The sequence below is a fragment of the Lycorma delicatula genome, chromosome 10, assembly GCF_047948215.1.
Source record: "Lycorma delicatula isolate Av1 chromosome 10, ASM4794821v1, whole genome shotgun sequence".
NCBI lineage: Eukaryota > Metazoa > Arthropoda > Insecta > Hemiptera > Fulgoridae > Lycorma > Lycorma delicatula.
The window spans coordinates 23,021,631-23,044,287 of NC_134464.1; the positions used below are offsets into that span (position 1 = coordinate 23,021,631).

General features: G+C 33.8%; 2 protein-coding genes across 2 annotated transcripts in view; both read left to right on the plus strand.

The window, feature by feature from the left end:
* Window positions 1–17,988: 17,988 nt before the first annotated feature.
* On the plus strand, window positions 17,989–20,664 carry stnA (stoned A). Its single transcript, XM_075377710.1, has one exon. It carries the CDS (start codon window positions 17,989–17,991, stop codon window positions 20,662–20,664), a length of 2,676 nt encoding a protein of 891 aa, XP_075233825.1.
* The window catches only part of stnB (stoned B), an 87,105-nt gene continuing 84,982 nt past the window's right edge, over window positions 20,535–22,657 (plus strand). Inside the window, exon 1 of the mRNA XM_075377881.1 lies at window positions 20,535–20,673. The gene's annotated coding sequence lies outside the window, so the exon portion shown is untranslated. The remainder of the gene's footprint in view (window positions 20,674–22,657) is intronic.

The following is a 22,657-nucleotide window of genomic DNA, read 5'->3' on the forward strand; positions in this document are numbered from 1 at the left end:
CTTTGCCTCCTGTACACCGCCCCACCGGTGTTAATTAAACTCGTGCTTGTGAGAATAATAATGATAAATAAAAATAAATACCTGTTCAATTTATAAAAACTATCAGTGTATTGTAATTTCTTCAGAGCAACGGTATGGTCAGTACAAGATCCGCCACTTTGAGTGATCTGAAGAATGCGAGGTTTACAAAATAGTCGTCCTCCATCATAAAAATAATAGTTACAGCTGGTTACCAGTCCATCGTACGCATCTCGCATGGTTTTTAGTTTTACCCGAGAAGCACCACTTACAGGTAACCGTAATTCGTTTCTCGTTTTATTTAAAATTTAATTTTTTTATTTTATGTCTTTTAATCAAGTAACCGGAGGCAGATGCAGTCAATCACGTCGCACGTACTCAAATTTAAAAAAAAAAAACACGAAAATAGCATTTAGATATTCACCTGAATATTATATGGAAGCCAAAATCGAGTTTTAAACGATATATTCACTCGATTTTTGGTATGGTCGGAAATGGGAAAAAATTTGAAATCATTCTTCAAAAGTTTACATATTTATTCTTCCCTTTCAAGTCGAATTACGAGAAAACTTAAAATTGATTTTTAGATATTTAAATGAAGATTATAAATACAAAACTTCATGTTGATATCTTCATTTGTTATCTAGAAAATCAAATAATAGTAAGGTGTAATGTTAACCCAACGGATTACATTCGGAAATAAAAAATAACACCCTTCCTTAGTGCGCATTTACACCGAAGAAAAGTACGAATACAAATTTCAAAATTGAATTAATGTTCCCTGAACTTTAATTAAAGGAAAAAATATTTCGGTTACGTTGACCGAAAGGAAGGTTAAACAAATATAACTTAATACAAATTGGTTAAATGAATTTAATTTTAAATCAATAAATTAAAAAAAAGAAAAAACATAGAATAAATTTGTTGCGTTTAAATTTATAAAAATATTTTTTCACTGAGAGATAAGTGGTTTACACTACCTCCCACTGCGAGCTCCAGCGCCTTTAATTTTTCTCAGTTACCCGTTTTCAAAACTACCATCACCTTCCGCTTCCAATTTACATTCTACTGCGAGATGCATATGTTAATTTTGGTTAGTAACTGGTTTTCACTACCTTTCACTGCGAGCTGCATCGCCTTTAATTTTTCTGTTAGCCGTGTTGCTCCAAGAAACCCCGTAAATATCGTTAAACTGATCAAATGCTCTTTGTGTCAAACTATTATAATGAATGTGCAGAAATATCGGAATTTAGTTTAAAAACGCTTCCGATACTTTCATTCAAATATGGAAATTCAAACTCTGCAATGTTAAAAATCCTCTTCCGAATGTCGTTCTGACTCAAAACCTGCTGAATTTAAAAAAAATAATACTCCTAGAAATCAAATCATTAATCTCATATCGATTAGCGGATATTAAAGATGAGTTGAAAAGCACTCACCCCAATGTTAAATATTTTATACATGAATATTCGTAGCATACAAAAAAATAATTAATTACGTTTAAATAACTAAAATAAATTATGATGTAATGGTCTTTCCAAGACTTGGACTAATGATGACATTCCATTTAATTACACTATCGAAAGTTATAAATCCTTCAGCAAAAGTTCTTATCAAAATAAATGCGATAGTGTGTGCATATTTGTGAAGGATTATGTTGATGTCGATGCTATATCTATAAATATACTATAGTGTAACGCCTTATGTTTGAATATAAAGCTAAATGACATCATAATTAAAATAAATTATCGGTATTTATCGATTTCCTAATAGTAATACTGAAATTTTCTTAGAAAGTCTGGATAACTATATGAATCTTATAGAAAACTAACAGACCCGGCAATGTTTCGCTATTGCTAGATTTATATATATATATATATATATATATATATATATATATATATATATAGAGAGAGAGAGAGAGAGAGAGAGATAATAAATGAACACAACTGAAAGTTTGATAAAACAATAAAAAACGGAACATTACGGAACTTCACAAAATTTAACCTTTCACTTTATAAAAGTCACAATGTAAATAAATCCAATTGTCAAAACAGCACTACCTATCGGATTTAAATCAAACTACTTTCTAAACAAAGTAGTCTACTCAAAATATCCCTAACTACGTTTCTGCTGGTCAGATCGAGAATTTCAATCGCTTTAAATCTTCTCCAAACAACGCGGATCATTTTGCAAAAACCCGCCGGTAAATCAGTCCGGTAGTTTTTTAGTCTATAGTGGACACACATACAAACATTGCCCTTTATGTATATAAAATAAGAAAGTCTTTTGTATATTTGTTTGTTAGTTTCGTAAATATCTCAACGCCAGCGCCACGTAGCGAGTCCATTTTTCGCAAAAATATTTCTTTACACGTAACTAATATATATATATATTCTGAAAATGAACCAAATCGGACCATAAATGCAAATATTTTAACCCCAGCGCCATCTAACGGGCCTACTTTTTTCAGAGGTATTTCTTTACATGTAAGTAACACATATTCTGCATATGAGCCAAATCCAAAACATAAATACAATATTTCGAAATATCTTGACTCTAGCGCCACCTAGCCGGTCCATTTTTTGCAAAAATATTTCTTTTCACGTAACTAATGTAGATTCTGAATATGAGACAAATCTGACCATAAATACAATTTTTTTCTAAATATCTCGACCCCAACGCCACCTAGTGGTCCAAACTAATTCAAAAACCTTCGCGGGCGTGCATACAACTACTCACCAAAGTCTCATCGCAAGTAGATGAATAGTATAGGAGCGTAACAAACACTCATTTTTATATACGAGGGTTATTTTTTTCAAGGTCCGATCGATCGGTCACGAAATTAAAACCACAGTGAAAATAGAAAACTTTTTATTTGTAACAAGTACTTACATAGGTACGCTATTTCTCTCCATAGTCGCCACTCCGATTTAGACATTTGTCGTAGGGTGGTACCAACTTTCCAATACTGTCGTCATACAACGGAGCCGCTTGTGTTTTCAGCCATGTTTCTACGCTGGTTTGCAACTCTATGTCTATGCCAAAATGTTGTCCTCCTAGCTAGCGTTTCATGTGAGCAAAGAGGTGAAAATCGGATGGAGCGAAGTGCGTGCTGTATGGTGAGTGATCAAACACTTCCCAACGAAAACGCTGCAGGAGCTTCTTTGTTACAGCTGCAGTGTGCGGCCGGATTGTCATGGAGAAAGACAATGCCTGATGACAACATTCCTCTCCGCTTATTCGGTCGTGACCGATCGGACCTTGGAAAAAAAAGAACCCTCGTATATAGATTACAAATAGACTTTGATAATAATACTTACAGTAAATTTAAAAACTGTTTTAATAATGTGTTAAGAAATAATATTATTGATCATTATAACGTTTCCTTTCATATATCTTTAGATGCCAATATAATACTATTAAGCTAAACTATCTGCGCGCGCGGCCGTGTCGTTACTAGTCAAACCGAAAACATCATGCTTGCTTCTATCGTCTGACACCTGTAGTATGGCTAATATGAATTGTTTAACTAACGTTCATCAAAATTAAACTATTTCATAATACACCTCATTAATATGCAATTTAGAAATAATTATGTATTCGTTAATTAATGTATTTAGTTTGAATTTATAATATTAAAACCAAAAAATTATCTTATAATACGGTACTTTATCTATAGCATAAATTTTACGTATTATGTTAATCCCAATTTATAACAGCACAATAAGATAATTAGGTAGTGTAATATTAAAAAGCATATTTTCTGCCAATTAATAACTACTATTATGAACTGTTTCATAGATTTTATTACAAAAATAATAAAAAGCGATATTTTACTGTATTTACCTTACAATGAAACGGTTAAAAAGCTGTTACGGTTTTATGTATCACTTATCACTTAACTATTAGCGCTGCATTAACAATCAAAACGTAATGAAGTATTAATCAAGGCATATTTTATACGAATCGAAAAAAACGTCATCGGTTACTTTTTCAAGTACCTTCGCTTTTTCACTCGAACGACTCAATTCCGCTAATATCATTTAAGTCTTCCATCACTTCTCTCGGAGTCAGAATCGCTTTCCAATGAGATGAACGATTCAACGAGGTAGACGATCTCACTTTCCTTTGATAAGTACTCGTCTTCAATGTTTTTGTTTTTTTTTTACATTGTAGCACCCTTACCCAGTCTTCATGGCCCGTGCTAGCAATCTTCTCTTCGATTGGCGTTTGAACTTGAGAAAAATTACAAGATGTATTTTTACTAGCGACGTAACTTAAGCCCGTATGAGTTCAATCGGGTTGGGGTCCGGATGATTTGGCGGCAGTCTTAAGATATCATGATCCTTCTCTTGAACTTCAAGGATATAGCGGCAAAATCTAGGTTTGTGCAATTTTACCAGTCTGTACAGCTCAAGCACATACACACCACCGATGAAAGGAATGTTGTGTTTCACAACCCGATCTTTCATATTTTGTTTTCTGCACTGTTAGTTCGGGACTTTATCGATTTGAACATGATAAGGAGCGTTGTCTATTACTAAAACACTCCTTGGCTTCAAATTTTGGCAGCAATTTTTCTTTCATCTATTTCATAAACATATCACTATTTACATTACCGTGATAGATCCCGGTTTGGTTTGTCTTCACGTTGTCAACGCATCTAGAACGAAAACGTTTTCACTGTCGTCATGAATAATTTATTAATCTGTACCCTTTAGAGATTGGACGTTGAACACTATTGTTGGAATTGTCTAACCTCGATTGATTTTTAAGGTTACTGGTAAATATGTACGATTCATCGAGATGATTATGGGCCGTACTTCACTTCTGAAACGTCTCATTGCGCTCAGATAATAAATTCTTTGTCCTCGAAAGTCTGGCGTTTCGATTTATTTTTTTTATTTTGAATCCTTCTCCATTTGAAGCCAGTATCCTTCAGAATATATTTTAAACTGCTTTTCTGGCCTTGAAAGTTAATACTATTTCGTAGATCTTGTACTAGGATTTTCACTGTAGGAAGACAATGTTTTTGCGGATTAAAGTTATATACTGTTCATTTTTCCGTACATTTATCGAAGGCGTCCAGTCCTGTGATTCGCCTGTTGAGGGTTTTCCCAATTAGTTAGGCAGTGTAGGAGGTTATTGTTGTGTGAAGTCTAGTCGCCAGCTGAATAACACAGTCCGTTATAAGTTTAAACAGACAACACCCTTTTCTTCGGCCTCTGTTACTACCAGCTCAATTATCTGTAATCAAATGTTTAATAGTGTTCTGTGTAACAAATAAATAGTTTACAGTTGAATATTTAAGGTTTTTATTTTGCAACGTAAGCCGGAAACATTGGTCCTCGGGCCGGATATTTGTCTCCGTTGCTAGGGCTTGTTGTCTACATCAACGGTAGGTTACTGTGAGTTCTTGTTTTTTTCTGATTTATTACGTTGTTAAACATATGTTCAGTGCCTTTAATTAAATTTAAACGTAAACTGTGATGTGGTGTGCTGTGCTGTGTAAAGTGATTTATTTTCATATATAATTTTAATCAAATTTACAAAAATCTTTCAAATTTATTTGCATCGTTAATGTCAAGGTAAATTATTTTGAAATTTATGATAAAATACCTACAAAAACAGATGAGTCACAAGGTCTAGTAAGACAATGTGGTGTTTGTAAGACGCAGTAAACTCGAATGAAATCTTTTTTTGGAAAACTGTGATTAACACATCACTTAATGAAATTAGGGTTAGATAACAAGCATTATCAGATCTTTTAAAGAAGTGTGATGAAATTGCGGATGACACAGAAGAAGAAATTAACGATAGGCTTGAGTTTGAGGACAAGTACTTTACTATTAAGACTAAAATGGATGAATACTTATCCTCTAATGACAATCCAGACGACAGATCGTTCTGTAAAGTCTGGAATTTTAAATAAACCTGTATTAAAATTACCATCCATCAAATTGCCTACCTTTGATGGGAAATATGAGAACTGATTGTCGTATTCAGATGCATTTAAAGTAACGGTACATAATAACGATCATATTAGTGTTATTCAGAAATTTTATTATTTAGTGTTTACCTTAAAATTAGAAGCAGCGCAATTGATTAAGAATTAAGCAATTACAGAAGTGAATTATTCCGTAGCATGGTAATTATTATTTGATAGATATGAAATAAAAAACTTATTTCATCAGCGTACGTTAAAGGTATTCTAAATATTAAAGCATTATCAAAGGAAGACGCCATCGAGTTACGTCAATTCATAAACACAGCAACTAGTAACTTAAATGTTCTAAAGGCTTTAGAATTAGATAAACCGTACTATGAGATAATTTTAGAACAACTTTTTACTGATAGGTTAGATCATAAGACAAGGCGTGAATAGGAAATGAAAAATACAACCAAGTCATTTCCATCACTTTTTTTTAATTTTTAGAGAAAAAATGCCAAGTCTTAGAATCATTAGTTAGCAACTCTGTAATAGTATTAATAAGATTAAATCAAATGATGATGGCTCAAAACTGAAACGGGCAGCACATCAGTCCCGGTCATTTGTAGAAAACAGGTTCCAAAAATTGTGAATTATGCAGTGAACAATTTATAAATGTCCTAAATTTAATAATTTAATTATTGAGAAGAAAACTAAATTCATTAAATACAAATCTTTGTCCTTTAATTCTCTGAGAACAGGTCACATCTTGAACTGTTGAACTGTGTAGTGGCTGCAGAATATGCAAACGTAAACATCATACTCTAATACACAAAGGTTCTACTGAATTTCCTATGGCTACTAGTGCCAGCGAACAGAATTCACTTTCTAACAATTCTGGTACTAGTTATAGTAAGGATAAAAAATCTGATTTTGCGAAGAGTGATGGTAAAATTAAAGAAAGCTCAATGTCTTATTGTGCCATGGAATTTAAAGTACGATCACATGTACGTTTGTCAACCGCTTTAGTGAAAGTTAGAGAAGGATATGGCAATTTTCAGACCAGCCGTGTTCTTCTTGATTCGGCTAGTCAGTCATATTTTATAACTGATACCTTTGTTCAGAGACTTAATTTGAGAAAAATCCATAATCCTATCCCTGTTGTTGGAATCAGTAATTCATCTACTGATACAAAACATTAGTATTAAGATTGAATTGTTTTCAAATTACGGTAGTTTTAAGACAAATTTTTCTTGTTCAATTTTATCAAAAATTATAAATGACATGCCAGCTACCCTGTTGCAGCCAGGCAATTGGAATCTACCCCTAGATCTTCAATTGGCAGATTTATATTTCTTTAAACCCTTTAAACCGGCAAGTATAGATATTTTATTGGGAGCTGAAATGTATCTTAGCATTTTGAGAAGCAATAAAATGAGTGGACCTGGGAATCATCCTGTGCTTTTTGAAACCGAGTTAGGCTGGATCTTGTCTGGAAGGACTCCAACTGAAAAGTTGTGACTCCTACAGAAACATATTTTACTCTAACCGAAGATGATCTTCAACAAAAATTACAAATTTCTGGGAGCTAGAAGAAATTACTACGGTTCAGACGACAAAGGAACAAGATGACTGCGAGAAATAATTCTTGAAAATAACAGTGAGAGAGATGACAGTGGTCGCTTCGTTGTCAGACTTCCTTTCAAATCGTAACATCCACAACTAGGAGACACATTTCATCAAGCTACAACAAGATTTAGACAACTAGAGAAAAGATTTCAAAGAAATCCCAATTATCATCGACAGTATTGTGAATTTATTGATGAATACAAGTCACTTGGTCATCCACGTCAGACGCATTTAAAATTGCACATAATGAAGACAACCCTTCAAAACCGGTTACAAAAAGACAAGCAGCATCTATAGTAATATCAATTTTTGATCCATTAGGTCTCATTACTCCTGTTATTATTTCTTATAAAATATTTTTACAAAAATGTTATAAAAGCACAGAAATCATATTAATGTTATTCAGAAATTTTATTATTTAGTGTTTATCTTAAAATTAGAAGCAGCGCAATTGAATAAGAATTAAGCAATTACAGAAGTGAATTATTCCGTAGCATGGTAATTATTAGTGGATAGATATGAAATAAAAAACTTATTTCATCAGCGTACGTTAAAGGTATTCTAAATATTAAAGCATTATCAAAGGAAGACGCCACCGAGTTACATCAATTCATAAACACAGCAACTAGTAACTTAAATGCCCTAAAGGCTTTAGAATTAGATAAACCGTACTATGAGATAATTTTAGAACAACAACGACTGGTTGTATTTTCTGAATACGACAACCAGTTCTCATATTTCCCATCAAAGGTAGGCAATTTGATGGCTGGTAATTTTAATACAGGTTTATTTGAAATTCCAGACTTTACAGAACGATCTGTCGTCTGGATTGTCATTAGAGGATAAGTATTCATCCATTTTTTTCTTTCTGGAATAATTTAGTACAACAACTTCCAGCTGTAAAGAAATAGTTGTACAAAAACAAGTGAGCGTAAATAATCACAAAAACATACAGATACACGGGATACACCTCACAACAAGCATACGGTGCATGTGTGTTCAAAATCTAGAGTTGCACCAGTTAAAACAGTAAGTTTACCCAGACTTGAGTTATGTGGAATGCTATTACTTGCAATTTTTTTTAGAAAAGACTGTTCCAATTCTTCGCAATAAGCTTGTCGAAATTTTTTTAGAAGAGCGTCCTGTTATCATATGACAACTAGTCCTGATGAAACTTTTACAAAATTTTCAACCCTGTTGAAATTAAGAGTTTTTGCATACTGCAAGAGATTTATTTACAATGGTAAACACGTTGATAAACAAAACGGAGTCTTAAGAACTGTAGAAATTGATGAGCATTCAATTCTTGTATTTTTTTGGTTCAACATGCAGAGTACGATCCAGAAATCAAATCATTTCAAGAAAATTTAGCAGTTTCCAAGAAAAGTTCAATAATATCTTTACATAAATTTATTGACAGTAATAAAATATTATGAGTTGAAGGACGTTTACAAAATGCGAATATTTGATCAAAAACATCAAATTATTCTATTCTACCTTCAAATCATCATTTTACAGTATTATTAGTACGTCATGAACGCATAAGGTTATTGCATGGAGGCTCTCAAGTTTAACTAGCTTCACTTAGACAACGTTTTTGGATATCAAAAGCTAAATAACTCATTAAGAAAATAATTCATCAATGTATCATTTGTTTCCGCATAAATGTAGCAACTAATCAGTAAATGGGACAACTCCCTAAAGAAAGAGCAAATTGGTCGTCCTTTTATAAATACCGGAGTTGATTATACAGGACTGTTTATCATCAAAGGTGGTTCAGTAAGAAGTATATCGTCTACAAAATGTTATGTAGCATTTGTTATTTGTCTAACAACAAGGGCGATCTATTTAGAAGTAGCAAGTGACTTAACTTCCCAAGCATTTATTGAGGCCGGTTTATTTCAAGAAGAGGAAATATTTTAAATCTTTACAGCGATAATGGCACGAACTTTGTTGGAGTTCAAAGATATCTCAAGGAACTAAGGGAATTATTTGTCAAAGAATTTTGTTACACGTATCGGCAATTTTTCTGCTTCCTCAAATTTTTCTAGGCATTTTATTTCTCCTTATTCACCCCACTTTGGAGGGCTGTGGGATGCCGGTGTTAAGTCTATGATATATCATTTAAAAAGAGTAATCAGAAAAGCCGGCCTAACATTTGATGAATTTAATACATTGCTAACACAGATAGAAGATATTTTAAATTCTATACCTACGTGCATTCTATCGGATAATCCAGATGAACCATCCTATCTCACTCCTGGCCACTTCCTAATTAGTAGTCCAATAGTTAGTTTCCCTGAGCCCAATCTGTCAGATCTTTCAGTCAACCGTCTCACAAGATGGCAACATTTGCAGCAGATGGGTCAGCTTGTATGGTTCAGGTGGTCAAATGACTATCTCAACAGTCTACAGCAACGAAATAAAGGAATAAATCTCAGGCAAACCTGCATCCTAGCATGATAGTGTTGGTAAAGAGGATAATAATGTGCTTATACTTATATTAATAATAATGTGTTTTTACTGAAGGACTACAAGTGAATATTAAAAAAAAAGTATTATTCTTTTTAATTATTTTAATTTTTGAAACAGGTTTTTACATTTATATATTTTTTTTTTTAATAGTTTTATGTGAAAAGACTAGAATATTTTGTATTAACGAACTATTGACGATTATTTTTAAAAAAGCGATAAGGCAATTAATTTAAGTTTTTTGAATTTGTGTAAATTTTTTAATAAATTCTAATTAAAGTTAAAATTAATTTTAAGTATAGTTTGTTCTTAATATTATAAAAATTATCAGGTTGCACAGATAAATTATAAACCCCCTAAATCTTATTTAATCCGTATACTTTAAACACACTCCATTTCCCAAATGTTCGTTACTCCATAAACATTTTCCAAAAAGATTCTTGTCCTATGACCTTTTTCAAAATTACCCTCGTCAAGTAAATTCTTTTTTAAAGAAATCTGTTGCGGACAACACATGACTTCCTTGTACGGCTTTTAAATTACTTGTACACATTTTTTTTTTAAATGGATAGTAGATAAATTTTATTTCATTAAAATATTTTTTCTTTTTTTTGTTATTGAATTATTAATCAGAATTTTTTTACAATGAGAGGTTAATAATTAATAAATCAATATATTTAAAAAAAAAAGTTTAAATAAAGTTAAAAAAAGAGGATGAAGTCTGATTCGAAGCGATGTGCCTTCCTCTAACATTCAAATATTTCATTAATTAAACTTTTATTTGTCTATAGCTCTGGAACCAGTGAAAATAAGTACCAGTTATGACATATCGTTGAAAAGCTCTCAATGAGGGCGCTTATTACTGCAGTTAATAAAAAGTCAAAAACCCAAATATTTTTAGATTTAGGGCTATTTTTGGATACTTTTGGGTTCAGTCGATCGCAATCAAAAGGGGAGGTGCACAACTAGATGTTAAAACGATCCAAAATGTCAACATCCTACGGATAATTGTTTTTGGGTTATGCGAGATACATACGTACGTACAGACATCACGCCGAAACTAGTCAAAATGGATTTACGGATGGTCAAAATGGATATTTCCGTTAAAATCTAGAAATCGAGATTTTCGCGATCACAGTACTTCTTTTACTTCGTACAAGGAAATAAAATATTAATTTTTTACAAATTAATAAATTAGATGGTACATTGTAATCGTAGCGCATTATTAAAAAAAAAACTAAAATTATCCATCTATTTAAAAAAAATAATTTGATAAAAATTTTTTTTCTATTTCCCAACAACTTGTCTGAGTGGACCAAAGGCGTTTTGGAAATTGACTACTCATGTTTAAGTATTTATGTATAAATATGAGTGTATTCCTTTCTTTTAATATTGTATCTTTCTTATGTTATTGTATTTTCTGTATTTGCATTAAAATGCATGGTATTTAATAAATAAATAAAATAAAATACTACTTAACATTGCGAGTTGCGTGGCGTTGAATTTGGATTCAGTTTGTATTATGCTGATAAATTTATTCATTGTTACTACATCACTTTTTCTTAATGCGAGGAAAATAATTTTTCATAATTTTTTTTATATAAAAAAATTTATAGTAACGAAGGTTTCTTCTTTTTCTTTTTCCTGTTTTAGCCTCCGGTAACTACCGTTCAGATAATGCTTTAGAGGATGAATGATGATGATATTCTCAGTTCGACCATTCCTGAGATGTGTGGTTAATTGAAACCCAACCACCAAAGAACACCGGTATCCACGATCTAGTATTCAAATATGTGTAAAAATAACAGACTTTACTAGGACTTGAACTCTCAACTTCCAAATCAGCTGATTTGGGAAGACGCGTTCACCACTAGACCAACCCGATGGGTTGTAGTAACGAAGGTCGCTTAACCTGTTGCTAACGCAACGCAGCTGTACGATAACCTGTGTTTTTTTAGTTTCTAAGACCACCATTAGGTATTTTTGTATTTTTTTTTTTTTTGGTTTTTCTGCTGGGCGAAAAACGCTCTCGTGTTATCATCGGCCGGACACGATATATTTGTTGTAAAAAATAAATATTAAAAAATTGACAATTAAAAACTAAAAACCCAGAAACTCAAAAATACACCTTCAAAGTTAAAAGTCTGTAACGCACGCTAAAAACGATCTGAAAACACAACGATGTATCTTAAAATGATAAAATTACTACCTAATTTACAGCAAATTGCATGACTAGTTGGAACACGCTACAGTTATTTATATATTTGAATATAAACGGATGGCCCTAAGAAATCGTGAAACATTCATTCAATCGTAAAACATATTCTAGAGGATAATGAAATGTTATCTTAAGTACGATAACAATTCATTATTCCCTAGAATAGTTTGCATGTTAGCCCCTATGTTAAACTTGCAACACAATGTCGCATAACAAATACAATCCACAAAGAATGTGGTGTTAGTAGGGAATCGCAGCGAGCACAGACTGATGCATCTGCTTAAGTCATCAGGTACCCATGAATGAGCCTAGTATGTCTTTATTTGCAGACGATGGCAGATAATATCTCCTCTCGACGGTTATTTCTGCCTGAGGAGCTCCACGGTACCACAGTATTCTTAACTGGACGAAGTTTATTGTTGATTGTAGCATTCCATTCACTTTGCTACTGATCGTGAACCACTCTCTTCAGGAAACAGACAAGATAGTTCGAAGCGACGCGTTTGGTGAAAGGAGGCTGGAAATAACTATCTCTATCAGCATGCTCATGGCTTGAAATCCCAAAATGGCTGGGGATCCAACAGAAGCTCACAGTTGTATTACGACGGTTCATTTGTGAAATAACACGCTGAATTTCATAGACAACTGGGTGTGTGGAGTACACGTCATTAATCGCTTGTAAAACGCTCATGGAATCAGGGCAGAGCAAACAAGTCGAAATTTTGAGCTAATTATATTTAAGGTCTTATTAATAGCAAAGAGCTTGGCGATGAAAATAGAATTAGTCAAAACTGTTTATTTCTATACAAATTTCATTAAAGTTTTTCATCATAAATGAAAATGAATGCAAAAAATAATTTAAAAAGTAATAAATAAGTATAAAAATACATTAAATTTTAATCGATTTTGTTTATACCAGTTGGAAAATTTAATATGATTTATTAATTTGATTTGTGAAGATAATAATATATATCATTTTAAGTCAACACTTCTAAGACACAAGTTACACATCAGTAAGCCTTTTAATAATTAACTGGTAACTTATATATTTATTTTTTTCTTTGATGCAAACAACTAAACAGCCCGCCATCTTGAATTTCCCCCTCCACACTAATGGATTGTTTTAGCTCTGCCCCTCGCCTAGTTATTTCCACTCTACCGCCATCTTTGATATTGGGAACCAATTGAAGTGCAGTATTTTGATAAAGTGACACTTGCCGTCTTGAATTTTTCTTAAATGAATCGATTAATATCGCCTCAAAATAATACAATTACTAGTTTTAGCACATAACCTAAAACAATTTAATGTATACATATCGATCGCTTTGAATTAGACAATTATAAAAAATTTCAGGTGGGATTACTAGCAGAAGAGAATTTGAGCGCCACATCTATTATCCCTTACAGTAAAACAATTACAACTTGACGTAATATCAATCGTTAGGCTTCGATTTCAGATAAAGATAAAATCAACTGAAATCATTATCAAGACATAATATTATCCGATGTCTGTCGTACTATTTTCCTAATTGTGAAATTACTAATCCTCGAAAATATAAATTCAATAAGTATCAGGTTCACCAGGTTGTGACACCAATGACGGATTTCTGAATAGGCTAGCTAGGCTGTAGACGGTGGTAAATTTTCGGTAACGGGCCGTACGGCAGCGGCTCGGCAGCTGCGCCAGCCGGTCGTTCAGCCTATAGGCGGCACATTTTTAAATTCGTCTCTGTGTGACATGCACAATGTAACTTAACTGTTTTCTGCAAATAGACATGCTGAGTGAATCCTGATCGAACGGTTATCCAAATGCTGGCCAACAGCATTTCGTGAAAACGTTATATATTTTGGTTTTATCCCTGTTTTAAGTTAGTGCATTGTGCTCATACTTCCAATTTAGTCGAGAAACGTCTTTAAAATCGCACCGAACATACAGGTACCAGAACAGAAATTTGTAGCGTTAACGAAAAGGTCTATATTATCCTCCCTTAATTACTCCCTAACTATTAGTCTCAGAGACGTAAATGCGGTGTCATTTTATAACTCACACGGTCAGTTCGCCGATACGACTTTCAGTTTGCGTCACTGGAGAGTGGGTTGGCGGAGAGGGGGCACAGAACAGATCGGACAAAACTGGCGCTCTGTCATTTCCATTCAGACTAGCTCACGTCTTAGGCGTGATAGCAAGGTGATTCGTGTGTTTGTTGAAATAGATGGATTTAAGTAATAATAAGTGTATTTTAGACAATATTTATGTATAAAAAATTAAAGTTAACGTGTAATAAAGTATAAAAATTCAATATGTCAACCTCACCCCGCGTAAAAGCCAGCCGTATATATAAATTACAGATATCGTTGGAAAGGGGGGGGGGGGGTTATGGAAAACGCACAGGTACCCCAATGTCCGGTGCCAAGCGAGCGAGACTGTTTCAGGTCCCACAGTGCACAGTGAACTCAGTGAACGACGCCGACGGCGCGAGCGCCTTTATCACTGCTTATTATGCCATATATCTCTTCTCATATCACAGACCAACGTTGAACAATCTGTCTTCGAATATTAGTCGAAATAAATATCATGTACTATTTAGTGTCTGTTTTATGTTAAAATTAAATTTAGTAAGCAGTTAATGCGATACACTAAAAGTGAATCGCTGATATACGACTGAACAATTTATCTGTAGAGTTGACCAAATGAAGGAACTAAAATTTCCCATTGGAGACTCAGTTTTGTTAAAAAAAAAATACAATGTTGAATCTCCCATTTAACTCTACGGATAAATTTGTCGGTCTGTAGCTCGGAGGAACTTCTCTCGAGGTCTGTAACGTTTCACGTTAAACCAACGGCCGTGCTCCCGACACAGCCCCATCCGATGTTTTTTTTAAAGCATACTCTTTTCCGCTTGGAAAACATCAAGACTTTCTTTTAAGAGAATAAAATGGAGCAATGTTGTCGGCAAAAGATAAAACCGGGCCTAATTTTAAATATATCATTTACGTAATATAGATGTAGCAAGGGTGAGTGTACCGTACTCCGAGGTAAAATATAATCGCTCAGAGATTCGATACTGCTACCCAGAATATGTTTCCTGTTTTTCATATAGCTTGTAAAAATAATTTCAACGGCGAACCGAAAGTTCCATAAAACTGAAGTGACAGATCTAAAAAAAATGGTTGATTTTTTTAATTGCTATTGAGGTAATTTTATCTTTTGTACATTTATTTTCCTGGGATCCATACAGGTTTCGACAATTACGTTAAATTTTTTTAAGAACAATAACCTGATATTTATTATTTGTTCCATAATTTTCGTGAAGTCACCGGGTTAGTCTAGTGGTGAATGCATCTTCCCAAATCAGCTGATTTGGAAATCGAGAGTTCTATCGTTCAAATCCTAGTAAAGGCAGTTACTTTTATATGGATTTGAATACTAGATCGCGGGTATCGGTGTTCTTTGGTGGTTCAGTTTCAATTAATCACACATCTCAGGAATAGTCGAACTGAGACTGTACAAGACTACACTTCGTTTAAATTCATACATATCATCCTCATTCATCCTCTGAAGTAATACCTGAATTGTAATTCCCGGAGGCTAAACGGGAAAAAGAAAAAGATATGACTTTAATTATCTGGGTTATTTTTTTCACCTGATACGAATAATGGCTTCATTTTATAATTTTTAAATAGTTCAGAAAATTTTCCTTGTTCAAAACGTTTATATATAATAATTCCAAGCGGCTTAGATATATAAAATGTACTGGTTTTTAATAATGAGTTTTAAAAATTATCCGTACCAGGAGAAAAAAAAAATGTTTTTAAATTTCAAAATACATTTTCTATTTCGGATTCATTTGTAGGATGCAATAAAAAAAAAAGGACTGATAGTGCTGAATCTTCAGTAGAAAACGTCATGGTAGGGTTCATTCATTTACATTTTATCGTCGTAGCTTTTACTCACGTTAGAAAAAACATATATATGGTTACAAAATCAACTTGAGGGGCCGTAAAATCCTGTTTAATGAGCAAACTTTCATGTCGTTGTACTATTATCTTTATTTAACTGAAATTTATTTTCATAGTACCTATTTTTGTTTTTCTAATTAAATTATTCAGTTCATTACTAAAATCGCAATATTTCTTTTTTAGTCCAATATTAAATGGTTTTTTTAATAATTTTCTATATATTTTATACCTTTTTCTTATATATCCTTAACCGGCCTTGATTTTTTAGGGATAGCAGTTTGTATGAATTCTTATGATCAGTAAGTTCTCGTAATGCCCCAACGAATTTTTTATTTACATTATGATCTTAATTATAATAAAAAAGCTGACAAGTGTGGGTTGTTTCTGATGCACATATTTATTTAAGTATATCATTTTATTTAAATACATTTTTTCTTTTATCTAATTAAATGATTCTAATTAAAGCGTGCGCGCAAACCGTGTTTAATTCGCGCGGGTGTGGTACTAGCGGCGACAGTCAGCACTAACAAAATTAATGTAATTTTCTCAACTTACATAGAATAAACTTCGCTTTTACAATCGAAAGACTGGTGTAGCCACGAGGCTTAACGCACGAGGCCCCGAGTAGACCGGACGATCGAGTTCGAGACCCAGCCAGACCGAATTACTTTTTTTACATTTTAAATATAATTCATTTATTTAATGAAATGCTTACCTATGACGTCACAACATAGCAGACTACTACAACAGCATTTTTTGGGATGGGTTGACATTTTGCAAATATATATTTTTTTTAATTTTGTTATTTTTTAATTTTTAACAAATATGCCAAAGAATTCGATCTTAATCAAGCGAAATCAAGAGGGTGATCTTGCACTACAGTCCCACCTCCTAGATCTTCCAAGTTTAAAATTTAATGGCATCAATGCTCTATACATAGAAGTAATCTGACCAAGTTTGGGCAAAATGGGGGACCAGTAGTTTTTGAGATATAAGGTGATTTAGAGGCCAACACCGAACACACGCGTGCGCGCGCGCACACATACGAACATTCGAAAAATTTCCATCCGGTTATTTGAATTCCTTAGGTGTCAAAAAGTCAAGATCCAGTGAAAACTGCATTTACCCAAATTGGACTGATTATAATACTTTCCCTTTTAGAGCTATAGCTCCTGCTGTAGCGCTTTCTAAATGGGAAAGTAAAAATAGAAAATAGTAAATTTTTATGATGAATATATTGATGTTATAACTGAGAACTTCACTGATAATTTATTTCCACTTAAGCAGTCCGGGTTATTGTGTTAAGCCTTCTGCAAGGTGTTTTAAGCAAATAAAGCAGAGAACCGTTCGATCCATTCCGTACTGTAGTGAGCTACCTCATCAGAAGTTTTACAATATTGCTTTACATCATAAATGTATGTAAACCGATTTATACAAAAGAAACAGAGATTCTAAATGTAAAATATCTTTTTAAATTTTTTTTAAACAATTCAATATTCTGAAATTAAAAATATTATTTAAATTGTAACGTACATAAAAAAAAACCCGCTGAACCCTAGATTTTATGTGAAATATTAAAATGGTCGCTTGTTTTAATAACTATTCGAAATTTAGCCTTGGGACAAAATCGTAATTGTTTTCTTTAACCGAAAAAAAATGTTTTATTATTTCAGAAATAACATTTGTAAATAAAATTTTATTTGTAAATAATAGTAGTCTTTTGTCTTTTTCAGATGTACTCCTGAATTAGTAGTAGAATATGCTGAAGATTACAAAAGGTCTGAAGAAAAAAAAGAAGGGCAAAAAAGGAAAACACAAAGAAGAAGAGCTCTTTGAAGAGGCGGAATTAGAAAAATACCGTAGAGATCAGGAAGAAAAACGTAAACAACAGGCTGAAGCCGGAGAGGGTGAAGGCGAGGAAAAGAACGAAGCGAAAGGTGAAGAGTGGGAAAAATTTAAAGCTTTAACTTCAGGCGTAGATAGTATCTTAAAAAAGACACAGGGTGATTTAGACCGGATAAAATCCACTAGCTATTATCAAAGGAAGCCGACACTCAGCGAATTAGCGGCGGAACAAGAACAAGAGGCCGAAAAAAGGAAGGATAAAAGTTGGGTAGGATTCGAAGAAGGTTCTATAGATCGCGGAGACCGAGCCGAAGCGTCGGAAGAAGGCGGTAAAGTCGAACTCGAACATATACCCGAAGAAGAGCAAGAAGGGAAAAAATCTGAAGAAGATGAAGACGAATATCCGAGCGAGGAGGAGGAAGATATCTTTGATACCTCTTATGTAGACGCAGTAGCCAGCGGAGAAGTCAAATTAGCCTACATTCCCGACAGCCCTATCGAAGAAGAAGGATTCGATCCGTTCGATACGTCTATTGTCGACAAAGTTATAAAAGAAGATCCCGTAGAGAAAAGGAAAAAGAATTTAGTAAGCCTAGGATGTGCGGTAGATGTCCTTACCGGTAGAGTCGAGAAACCCAGCGGAACTGTAGACCTTAAACAAAAAAGGAGTCCTAGACGAATAAGACAACAAGATCTTTTACTGGGAAGCTTTGACGAGGGTGGCGAACAAGAAAGTAATCGAATACCTTGCGCCGAAACCGAATCAGAAGAGCCGGTGAAAACACTACTCGATGACGACCCGTTATCGGGCGAGGATATTCAGGTCGATTTATCGATAAATCTCGCTCCGATCGTAGCCGCTACATCCGCTTGTCCTTCTCCGGTCGTAGAAATTAGGGAAGCCAAATCCGATGAACCGATAGGATCTATTATAAGCGAGTTCGATACGATATCGCATGTCGACGACCGTTCTCAAAACGACACTCTTCCTAACGGAAAATTAGAATACGACGATGACATCGATGATGAATTTGCAGTACTAGCCGCCGAATCGTTGACAAAGGAAGTCCCAACGGTCTCGCCGCTTACAGTTGCCGCTCAACAGCAGCAACATTCAGAAAACCAATTCCAAGACGGCAAGTCGATATCGGTTCTCTCGCCGATTAAAAAAAAATTTGTCGAAGCAGAAGAAGGTAACGAATTCGTAAACGATGAAAACGACCCGTTCGATACGTCGTTTGCTGCCGAGATACTGCCTGGAAAGTACGAGCTGAAATTAATCGAAGAAGAAATACTTAAAGAAGATAAGCCCTCGATCGCTAGTAAAATTCCGGCAGTGAGTTTACGGTTGCCTAAATCGTACGCTTTAAGAGATCCGTTAGCATACGACGAACATAATTTATTAGACGATGATGGTGGAACACAAGAACCCCTGAGTTTTAAACACAGAGATTTGCTAGGCGGAAGTACTACAGATCTATCGAAAATCAGTCATAATCCGATCGAGCCTGCACCGGTTTTGGATAAAGGCGAAGAAGAAATTTCTTACTGCGATCCTTTCGACACCTCGGTCGTAAACGATTTAGTCGCTCCAGGTAAAGCCGAATTAAAATTTCTAGAAAAAGAATTATTAGCCGAAGGTCCTACAAATAATCACATCGTAAACGACGACGATTTCGATCCTAGAGCCGAGTCACCGCCAAGGAAAAAATCGATTCCGAGACCGGAACAACTGTTCATAGGAGACAAACGGCAATCTATTCCAAAAGTTGTTGCGTTCAAGGTAGAGTCACCGGAACCGATTGCCGATCTTCTTTCTGGAAGCGGTAACGAAGCGTGTAAAGCGAGTAAACCTCTTACTCCGTATTACCCTGAACCTAAATTGTTGGAGACTAAGTCAACGAGCGATAGCGAACAGGATCCGTTCGATACATCATTCGTTTCTAGCACTCCGGGTAAATTTGAACTAAAATTGATAGAAAGCGAGTTTGTGGGAAACGGATCCGAATCGAGTTCAAAAACTACCGTCGGTAATTCAGATTTCAATCCCCGAGCTCCGGAACCGAATCAAATTTTAATCAAACAAACTACAAAAATCCCAGAAAAATCGAACGAATTGAATCAAGATATTTTATCAGAAGACGTGCATATCGATACGAAATTGCACACACCTGTCGTTCCAAAAAGAATAGAAGAAGAACTAGAGCTGAATTACGCCGACCCGTTCGACACATCGATCGCCCAACATATCTTACCTGGAAAAGCGGAGTTAAAACTGTTGGAAAGCGAACTAATCGAATCGGCTGAACCTGGAACGATTAAACGAAGTTATACAGATCCGGATTTCGATCCAAGATTGGCAGAAGACACTAGTATTGAACAGCCAAAAGAAAAAACACCTGCAGATTTAGCTTTCACAGAACAGCTGGCCGCAGACGAGGTGGCTGTAAAACCTCTTACTCCTCTTAGTGCTTCGCTTAACAACCAAGAAGAGGACGAAATAGATCCATTCGATACCTCCTGCGTCGGAGCACTCATTCCAGGCAAAGCAGAATTAAAGTTACTCGAATCTGAACTAATTCATAACTAAAAACAACAAGTAAGTAAAAAAAAAAATGTTAATTTAACAAAACACTTTTGTATACGCAGTTATGTGTGTGTGTGTGTGTGTGTGTGTGTGTGTGTGTGTGTGCGTGCGTGTGCGCGCGCGCGCGTGTAAGAACATTAATGTGTCTAAATTTTCAGTTCGTAGTAATTTGAATGTACAAAATACAAGCTTATCGAAAAAAATTACGTTATATTTTTAAGTTAAAGTATATTAGTTTTTTTTTGTTACCTTAATATTTGTAGGTTTTTACAAACTTTTTGATGTTACTGTTTAATCTTTCTTTAACAAACTCTGCTAAGATGATAATTAAAGAAATATCTGATGACTTTTGTTAGTTTTGTATCCCTGAAACATCAAAACAGTTGGACAATGACTTCAATAAAATATACTATAATCACACGAATTATACCGGTCAATTTGAAAAAAAATGAGCCAAACAAAATTATAGAAGATGCACCATATTTTTCAAAGGTTGTCAGACATTTTGAGGATTTCAAAAAATTTTTTATTAGATTTAAAATTATAGCTCTATTTGAAAAATATGTACAAATTTTAGACAATGACATCGACATCATTAGTAAAAATCATTCAAACAAATATAACAATTATTCATTTAAATTATTTAGAAAATGTAAATAAGATAACATAATTTAAAGATAAAATAATTACTATTATACCATAACGTAAGAATATAATTCGCAATACACTCATTCCAGGCAAAGCAGAATTAAGTTACTGAACACTTTAATAACTAAAAACAACAGGTAAGTGAAGGAAAATGTTTAATTTAACAAAACACTTTGGTATACGCAGTTGTATGTTTGTGTGTGCACGAGTATAAAAATAAGAACATAATTTATTAAAGAACTTCCTGTAGAATTTATGTGAGCTGCGGTTAGAATCTTCTTACAATCATAGGAACGTCTTTAATAAATTAAACGACTCTTAAATAGTGTTTGATCTTTTCAAATAAACATCAAATTCTTTTCTACTTCCAAAAAGTGATACTAGTTTATACATATTTGAATTTCCATTTGAACAATTTTTTAAGCTCTTTCAGATGTTATTGAACTGATGTCCAAATTTCAAATCAAATTTTAATTTTTAATTATTTTTCAGTATTTTCATTATCATTATAATAAACGATAAGTTTTTCAACTTTTATTTAAGTCTAATGTACACTTAATTAATTTCATTTTCCAAATATTTTATTCGATAAGTTTTAAACGGTTAAGTTTTTTGAACGGCTTAAGTAATAGTGTTTACCGTTCGACATGTGTTATCTTCATAAATTTATCTTTGCAAACAAAACTTTTTTACGATCACCACGTACTAGTTAAAGCCGATATCCATGGCGAAGTTTCGGCCTTTCATCCCGGGTTCGAATCCAGGTGAGGCGTACGCTACAAAATTTTTGTTTCATATTTCCAAACTTCAAGGTTACGTAATGTGGTAGATTAATCATAAAAATAATTAATTACTTAACGTCTTGTTCGGTTAACTCGATACTTATTTAAATTGTTTTATCTCTTAAAAAATGTGATAACAGTTCTGTTTAAATGAACTAACCAAATTGTTAAACTATATTTCGATTTAATGAGATAAGTTTTTAATCAACATAACTAATGGCTACTAGTTGTTCCTTTTTATACTTTCTTCTTCTATTTACTCCCCGGGAATTACCGTTCAGGTATTACTTTAGAGGATGAATGAGGATGATGTGTATGAGTGTAAATGAAGTGTAGTCTTGTACATTCTCAGTTCGATCATTGCTGAGATGTGTGGTTAATTGAAACCCAACCACCAAAGAACACCGGTATCCACGATCTAGTATTCAAATCTGTATAAAAGTAACTGTCTTTACTAGGACCTGAACGCTGGAACTCTCGTCTTCCAAATCAGCTGATTTGGGAAGACGCGTTCACCACTAGACCAACCCGGTGGGTTTCTCTTTTAATACTGGTAATTTAAACAG